The sequence below is a fragment of the Melitaea cinxia genome, chromosome 1, assembly GCF_905220565.1.
Source record: "Melitaea cinxia chromosome 1, ilMelCinx1.1, whole genome shotgun sequence".
NCBI lineage: Eukaryota > Metazoa > Arthropoda > Insecta > Lepidoptera > Nymphalidae > Melitaea > Melitaea cinxia.
The window spans coordinates 20,709,147-20,718,952 of NC_059394.1; the positions used below are offsets into that span (position 1 = coordinate 20,709,147).

Consider the following 9,806-nt stretch of genomic DNA (forward strand, 5'->3'; position numbering starts at 1 on the left):
GATTTTCAGAATTTTTGTCTGTTTGGCTGTGCGTTTGTGCATGCTAATCTCAGAAACGGCTTACCTTACGATTATTTGGTCTTTACTTATATATTGTGACAAACTTAGCTTAACATTTAGTATTTGTTTCATATCAATCCGTTCATAAATAAAAAAAATTAAGCAAATTTAAAGAATCACGTTGAACATTTAAAGTCACTATTCCACGCGGACGAAGTCGCGAGCACAGCAAGTCTTAAATAAGTCTTATTAGTATCAATATCTCGTTACGACAGTAACAATGTAGGTAACACATAAACATGTGTCTGGAGCAGCGCTCCTCATACTGTACTTCAAGGAACACTTAGTTTTACTTACGGACTTATTATAGGCCGATATATATTATATAGATAGGCTGGATTATTACAGGCAGAGTACTTAGATTGCTTGCTGTAATTTATTTAAATATCAAGGAAGTTAAGTAAACAGAAGTCAGTAGTTGTTGTTGAAAATCGTAGGAAACGCTGTCGTTTACCCATGCCTACAGACCTACAAACAAACTTTGATCCATAGAAATAATATGAAAAATAGAAAATGAAAAAAAAGGTTGAAATTGAAAAGAAAAATATTTTAAAGTAAAAATAGAATAAAAGATAAATTTACTTCACCTAGTCTTCTGTTCACTATTCCACTTACATTAATCTCCTATTAAGGTATTAACACGTTCGTGGCCGGTAATTTAACTGATAGTTTCGTAAAAAATCACTAAAATTTTCTATACATTTTAGGGACACTGTTATAACCGTACTGTCGTAACACATACTAAAAAAGTTATTCCTGAAGGCAGTACTGTTATAACCGTAATACGGCTAAGGCCGTACTGCCCTGTAATATATGGGAATATGCATTGCATGATAACAGTACGGCTATAGCAGTTTAAAAATAAAATTCAGCATTCGTAGGAAATATTTATTATAAAATCAATTACAGCTTAGTAATTAATAGGAACTTACCCCAGCTCTTAATTATTTTAAATAAAATAAAACAAAAATATCTATTATAATCAATCACAGCCTATTAATTAGTAAGAACATACTCAAGTTCTTATTATTTTAAATACAAAAAAAAAAACAAAAATATCTCTTTCAAAATTAAAAAAATATGTGTATAAATCAACATTTTCTTAGAATAATAGCTTCATTTTATGTATCTCCCCTCTTGACATATTTGGCGTGCCATTCCTCAAAACATGTAGGGCATAAGGGAGTTTTTTCTCGGCATCCTTTGCACCTGTATCTTGTCTCTTTCCGTTTTTTCTTTTTAGTGCAGAGGCTACAGTTCAAATATTTAAAATTCCTCTTGGAATCAGTTGAGCACGGAATATCTTCAGGCCAGTGATCCTGACTAATTCTTACCAAATTTTCCTCTTGAAGTACCTTTTTTGGAAGTCTAACTGCAGTTCGTCGACTGGAATATATGCTACCAGTTCTTATAATGTTTCTACCAGAACAACCACTCTCTAAGTTTATCATTTGTTTTATCAAATCTTCGCGATAGTCCAGAAATTCGTATTTTACATCGTTTTTAAAGTATTTTTTGTAGACAAAGAAAGAATTCCAAACAGATATATCTAAGAGATGAAAGAATACTTTCTTATACCATCGAATTGTTTTCTGTGGCGAGGAGTAATATGCAACCATTTGGTCTTTCCTATCTATTCCTCCCATATATTTATTATATTCTGAAACCTCTTCAGGCTTTTGTGAAATTTTTCCAAATCGGTTTGAAACATTTATTAGCTTAGGATGATTTCTGGTAGTTATAACGTAAACTGGACGCTTATCACACCACGCTGATACGTAAACTTGCTTTTTACGACACCAAAAAAAATCACCCTTTTTTAGTTTTATCTGTGTCAGCCCCTTAGGGTTTGTCTTTCTGTTTTTACGAAGTGTGCCATTGGTGTGGGTACGCAACTCTAGTAATTTCTGACTCAAATCGACATCATTATAAAAATTATCCATGAATACGTGATGACCTTTCATCAAGTATGGTTTCAGCAGTTTCATAACTATTTGTTCGGTTTTCTTCCCATACGTATTATCATCTTCGCCCTTACCACAATACATAATAATATTCAGAACATATCCTGTTGCACTGGTTAGCATATAAAATTTTATACCATAACGAGCCTTCTTAGATTTTATGTACTGCCTAAAATATAGTCTACCCCTGTATAAAACTAGAGATTCATCTAACGATAATTCTTTGCCAGGACCGTATACACGACGAAAGTTCTCAGATAGAGCTTCAATAAAACCAGTTATTTTCTTCTCGCTTTTTGCCTCAATATCTGATACATAAATGGCTCGTAATATTTGATCAAATCTTCTAGATGACATTACATAAGAAAATATCGGGTGGAAATTCAAAGGATCGGAATACGAGAAGAGTTTTCGCCTGTTTGGAATTTTAATTTGGCCTTGTAATAAACAAAGCCCCAAGAAAGCTAACATTTCTTCTTTGGTTACATCACGAAAAGAACATTTTCTACTATGTCGAGTATGAGGTCTGGTTGTATTCGTCAAATTATTTCCGTAAGCATTTGTTCTAGACACAACAAAATCCAAAAGATCGTTAGAAAATATTAATTTGAAAATATCTAAAGGTTGAGCATTATTAGGTATTTCTACTTTGAGTCCTTCAGATGCGTAATCAAAATGAAAAAGAGGGATCTCGGCGGTAACGTCCACCCACTCGTCAGTGTCATTTTGAGAATTTTCACACGATATTTCGTGTATATCAGATGCATCATCGAATCGTTCATGGCACATTAGTATAGATGGGCTGTTTGCCCTGGCATTATCATCCCCTATATCGTCCTTAGTTGTGTTTATAATTTGATCTGAAGTGCACGGCTGCTCCAGAGGGACAGTTAAAGTTGAATGGATTCTTACCTCTACTTCATTATCTGACACTAGAGTATCACTAGATCCGCTGAACTCTGTTCTCATCATATTTCTTGCAATTTTTCTTGTCTCTGTAGACTCCACATCTGAGCTCGACATATCATCATAATTAGGTTGAAATTCTTGATCTGATCCATATTCGCCGTCATCACTGTATGGGTCCCGTTCTGGAGTCAACTCTGGAGTAGATGCATCCTCTAAAAGTTGCCTAATACGCTCACTATCTGTCTGCTTTTGTGCCATCTAAAAAAAATATTAATACCTACATTATACAAATTCAATCGATAAAATTTGTTCATATTACGTCAATATATAGCTCAAAGCTATTTTTATAGTATAACGATTATTATATTACAATAAGATTTTATCCCTACAGTAAAGTAAAATAAGTATTTATACTCACTTTCGATCGCGGAGCGCTAGAGAAATACACGTTCTGACAAGATGGCGTCCTACGCGGCACTAACTCGTGCGTCGAAGTAACACGCATACAAACACAACGGCAAGAGCCGTAGTGTAGCTGTGTCCACACACATGTCCTAAACCGACTAACAACAATAAAATTTGCTTTTGTACATCACATTTTGACAGTACAATCGTATATTCCTGTCATAGAGTGCCAGTGGAAATGTGTTGTATATATAACTTACAGTCGTTTAGCTGCTTATACCGTACTGGCAATACGGAGAATTTGAAAGTTTACGGCAATAACCGTACTGGCGATATTTGTAATACAAAAAAAGCGGCCATAGCCGTTACCGCGCGCGAACGTGTTAAACAGTAGAACACTCGTTTCCTATAACTTTCTATACCTCAGTTTATATTAAAAGATTGAGAATTTCTGCTCGAGGATCAATAAGAGCAAATATCGGATAGCACGGCGTAACAATAGTTCCATTATGTAATTCTGAGCACACGGTCAACCCGCGTCGTACAGCGTCGTAAAATCTCTTAATACCTAGTATTGATGTCGGCTTCGATACGTTGTTTACGTTCACGAAATAATTATTTTCATAGAAATTCCTTTGTAGCGGGAATCGAGGTCAGGTATAATACGAAATGAGTTTTGTCTTTGAAGGTTTTCACGGATTCTGGTTACTTGTTCAGGCAAACAAATTGCGTAAATAATGTAGTGGATTTTTTTATATATCGTTATGAGACAATTTTTGATAACAAGGTAACTAAAATAAAATGTGTATTATTTTAGATATATATAATTTTAATTTTAGAATATATAAAATATCTAATTCATATTTTTTTTTATGTCACTATGTCGGTAAACAAGCGTACGGCTCACCTGATGGTAAGCGATTACCGTAGCTTATAGACGGCTGCAACACCAGAAGCATCGCAAGCGTGTTGCCGACCCAATCCCCAATCCCCCCAGGAGCTCTGGTCACCTTACTCATCAACAGGAACACAATACTGCTTGAAAATAGTATTATTTTGCTTTGATCTTCTGTAAGGTCGAGGTACTACCCCAGTCGGGCTGCTCCATATTTTGAGCAGGAAATTCCTGCTGTGTCCTACCTCAGTTAACAATTTATTAAACTCGATATAAAAAAAATGGATCCCTATACAAAACATCACGTCAAATATTTCATTTCATAATTTTGTAAACACTCAACTCAAGTTATACGATTTATGTCGACTATCTAATAAAATTAAATGTAACACCTTTGAACGAACAGTTTCAGATGACAAAGTTAAATGTAAAGAAAACGTTAGAGATATCAAAAACCTTTAACGTGTGGGTGTTTATCTCAGTGCTGTAACGTACAACAGTGTTAAGGCGTCGTTCGTCGGTCGGTGCGGATGGAGTGAACATTTAAATAACCTTTAGCGACCGCTAGCGCTTCGTCACGAGACGTGGCGCGAGTTTTGGTGTTGAAAACTGCGCTGTGCTCTGAGAGCTAGAGACGAAACACTTATATCATTTTTTTATACAACAAAATCGGAAAACAAGCGTACAGCTCACCTAATGGTAAGTAATTACCGTACCGAATAGACGCCTGCTATACCAGAAGCATCGCAAGCGCATTGTGGACCCTACTCTAGATCTCCCCTCAAGAGCTTTGGGCACCTTGTCAGAGGAACACACAACTGCTAGAAAGGATTATTACTTAGCTTTGTTCTTTTGTAAGGGTCGAGGTATTTCCCGATTCGGGCTGCTCCAGATTTCGAGCAAGATATTTCCAGTTGCACGATACTTCAGTTCATAATAATGTTCAGATTTTTACATGATTCAGCCTGTAAAATCTCACTGCTGGGCAGGGCTCTTTCTCCATGTAAGATGAGTATCCCAACTTAACCTAAAAATAATATTTAAAAATGCTGTCTGAGGTGAATAATGTACCTGCCTTAAGTGGAATTTATTTTTATTCTTCTTTTAATATATTTAAGTTTAAAATAATACAACGTAGATCGACGAAAAATAGTCATATAACTGCGCGTTATCAAAGAAAAGTAGTTATCAGATCTCAATCAAAAAGTAGTTATCAGATCTCAATAAAATTTATATGTGACCACATGACAAATATCAGCTTTCGATTAAATTAAAAATTATTAAAATCGGTACACTCAGTAAAAAGTTATTGCGGATTTTCAAGAAGTTCCCTCGATTTCTCTGGGATCCCATCATCAGATCCTGGTTTCCTTATCATGGTACTAAACTAGGGATATCTTCTTTCCAATAAAAAAAGAATATCAAAATCGGTATACCCAGTAAAAAGTTATTGCGGATTTTCAAGAGTTTCCCTCGATTTCTCTGAAATCCCATCATCATATTCTGGTTTCCTTATCATGATACTAAACTTGGTATATCTCCTTTCTAACAAAAAAAGAATTATCAAAATCGGTACATCCAGTAGATAGTAATGCGGTATAATACAACGTAGGTCGACGAAAAAAGCGTCAAGTAAAAACACATTATTAGATATAACTCGAAAAGTAGTTGTTAGATCTCAAATAAATTTAAATGGGACCAATTGACACACACCACCTTTCGATTAAAAGAAAATTTGTCGAAATCGGTCCACCCGGTCAAAAGTTCTGATGTAACATACATAAAAAAAAAAATACAGTCGAATTGAGAACCTCCTCCTTTTTTGGAAGTCGATTAATAATCTGAATCATACTATGTTAAATACAATTTTACTTTTAGACAAAATTTTCATCGTTCTGTGGTCATTTAACATCACCACCTATAACCGGTACTACCTCGATTTATAACACAACGCATAACAATTTTCCTATAAACCAGTCTCTTAACGTTCTTTTGATACGATGGACTCAGAAGAAAAGTCACCTTTAATTCATGAAAATGTTTCTCAGCATCGTTAGGTCTCAGAGCAGTTTGTGAGACCGTTGCGGACACCGAGATTAGATTTTAACTGAACTGATTACGAGATGCGAAACTGTGGAAGTGGTGAGAATTCTTCGACTGAATTAAATATTTTTATTTTAGTTGTGGGATGAATAAAGTTCTCGCTCTTTCTTTGGACTCCATCTTTACTGAAATACTCATGAAATAATTTAATTTTACTGTTTTTAAATCGTTTGTTATTGTTGTAAAAGTGCAAAGAGTAATTTAAAAATAAGTATCAACGATATCAAGCTTTTTTTGCAAATGCGTCAACCTGCTATATAGTTTTTACACGTGAATCTTTCTTAGCTGATATATTTTGGTGTTACCTCATTTCATTCATCGATTCTTGATTCTCCTATAGTTTTTTTCTAATAAACAATGCGTGTATTTGTTGTTTACATTATAAAATTTAAATATTAACAAACTTTAAGTCTGCAACAGTTACAACGCTTATCACACTTATCCTGCCATTCTTACGACTCGCATTACCGTTAGACTGTTCCAAACAGCGGCAGTTTCCAACGATGAGCCGTCGTCGAGCGAAGCGCCGGGATGTTGTGCACGATATTGTCCGCTGCACTGACTTGAACTTTCATTTATTATGTTTATACACATATACTTTTACGCCATTTCAGCAGATTTCTCTCAGCATTATACTGTGTATATTTAAAACGGGATGTTTCTTAACTTTTCCGATTGCCGTCAGAGAGACACTTTAGATCAACCCTTCTTCGTGGGGAAAACCAACATAGATACCCAGGGCACAGGGGCGCCTGAGGGTTATGTCAGACTCCAACTGACTAGAGAACTACGACGTGTGAGCAGTCGTCCGCCTGGGTGGGGTGAGAGGGGGTCGCGCTAGCATCCGCCGCCTCGCCCCGGCGGTAGGCCCGGACAAAGACTCCGGGCCCTGGCACAAGTTCAACCCTGGCCTTGCTTGCAAGGCAAGGTGCTTGCAATGGCGTCAAAACATCGGGAAACATGGGACATATCTAGCTTTACATATAAATCATAGTAATAAACAGACCGATATTAGATTTCCTTGAATAAACTTCCCATCATTACAGCCTATACAGTCCACTGCCGGACACAGGCCTCCACAAGTTTACGCCAAAAACAACGTGAACTCATGTGTTTTGCCCATAGTCACCACGCTGGGCAGGCGGGTTGGTGACCGCAGTACTGGCTTTGTCGCACCGAAGACGCTGCTGCCCGTCTTCGGCCTGTGTATTTCAAAGCCAGCAGTTGGATGGTTATCCCGCCATCGGTCGGCTTCTTAAGTTCCAAGGTGGTTGTGGAACCTTGTTATCCCTTAGTCGCCTCTTACGACACCCACGGGAAGAGAGGGGGTGGCTAAATTCTTTAGTGCCGTAGCCACACAGCACTTCCCATAAACTTCCCATAATATTCTTAATTTTTATTACATGATAAATTAATTTTTGACTTAACTAGCAGTTGCCTGCGGCTTCGCTGGCGTAGAAATTGATAATATTTACAAAGAGGGGCTAAAGTAGTAAATAAAAATCATTAAAAGACAACAATTTAAGACCTCTTTGTACCACATTTATGGTTCACCTTTCGTGCGCTAGAACTACAAAACTGCTTGCAGAGCTTGCTCTCGATCACGCTTCATCGAACAGTCATACGAAAAATAGTCTTCCACTACGTCTTCTGTATTCATTTTCAGGTAATTTCAATAAAACTATTTAATTTCCTATTATATCATACATGGCTTTCACAAATTAAGGATTACTTATTTATGTTATATGCAATCAAAAGTCTAAAAGCTAAATTTCACGCTTCTAAAATCCCTACTTCCGATGCCACAGGAAAACATTTAAGATACATTTCGGTGCAATGACTTTTAACAAATATGTAAAAGACAACTTGCTTTCAAAGAAATTATTACTTCCATAACTACTTTATGAGACTGCTTTGCGTTTTCTTTTGTTTGTACTTTAAACTTACAATTCATATTAAATTTGCATTAAAATTAAACTTAACCAAATGTAAATCACTAGTACTAATTAGTAAAAAAAAACTGAATTTAAAAAGTTCTATTACGGGCACTTCAAGCCAATAAATGAAGACGTTTTCATCCCCCATAAAATTTTCGCCACCCCTGTCACCCTCTTAAGGATGCCCTCGGGACGTATTCCGAAGAAGTAGCTTCTAAGAGATTCAGTATCACAATAGTAATTGTGTTTGCAGGCAAATTACTTATTGAGTTTGCTCGCAAACGAAAAAAACCGACTTCAATTACATCAACAAGTAATACAACGTAGGTAGACGAAAAAATCTCCTCACATGACTATACCACGACAAATATCGGAATGTTTCGTCTTCGTTTGTTAATTGGATTTTTGTAAATAGTTCTCGACCTTATAGCGGACCAATACGTTTCGCCAGTAACATTGTAACACGGACATGCGTCCACAGAGTTTGTTTTATTTTTATGAGTCTCGTCGAACGAGAGCTACGAGTGCTCCTTTGTTCGCTCGAACTCGTTCTGCGAATGTTTTATGAATAACAACATTACGGCAATAAAACATCTAACATCATAGACTAGTTCCGTTTTAATGGCTCTAATAAAAACATTGTTTTGTTCGTTTTCAAATAACTCACAATTGATGCAATTTTATTCAAATTTGAAATTCATTTCAAGTGTTATCAAATGTTTCAGCGAATTTTATATTCGATGAAGAGCTATCGTTTTCAGAAATATTTTTCAAAATTAATAAATCATACAAGTTTTTATACTGGTAAAATAAAAAATGTTACAAGTAAATGATGATTAAAAAGCGCGTTATTTGAATTTCTATAAAACCTGGCTCTTTGTATTTTTACCCGACTGCCAAGGAAGGGTTATGTTTTTCGCGCGTATCTTGTATGTATGTATATTTGTATGTAATATTCTTTACTACCTCATATTTACAGAACCACTGAACGGATTTACATAATTGAGGTATCATTAGGTTCGTCATAGCTGCCTAAGTGTTCTTAGATAGGTGACATTAAAAAAAAATCAAACATGGCGGCTGCGCGAAGCCATTGTAGTTAACCTTTAAGTATGGACGTCATTTCTTCTTAACACTACTGTGGACGTGTAGTCTCACAGGCTCCTATATACCCACAAATTTTTTTTGGAGAATTTGATATAAGATCGCTTTAAAACTAATTACATATTAAAGTTATGTAGTTTAGCAATTAAATAACGTGCTTATATAATCAAAATTAGTTTAAAAAATTATAGAAATATTAAAAATCAAAATTATGGCTCTTTTCAATCGAAATCTACTTAGGTTACATTTTTAGGTAATAAAAGCAGCCAAACTTATTCCTATAACAAAATAAGTCTTTTTTCCTCAAAATATAATGTATAACAAACCAAAAACACAAAAGGACTACTTCATATAACAAATATAAAAAATTTTGACAACAGTCAAATAACGTAAATTTATTGGCAGTCAGTGCACAAAGGTCTAGAACAT

The 9,806-nt window shown here is 35.5% G+C and overlaps 1 protein-coding gene across 1 annotated transcript; it reads right to left on the reverse strand.

Annotated features, from left to right (window-relative positions):
* Window positions 1-1,181: 1,181 nt before the first annotated feature.
* Window positions 1,182-3,047, reverse strand: LOC123654774 (piggyBac transposable element-derived protein 4-like). The gene has a single exon (XM_045590662.1). The coding sequence runs from the start codon at window positions 3,045-3,047 to the stop codon at window positions 1,182-1,184; it is 1,866 nt and encodes a 621-aa protein (XP_045446618.1).
* Window positions 3,048-9,806: the final 6,759 nt, after the last annotated feature.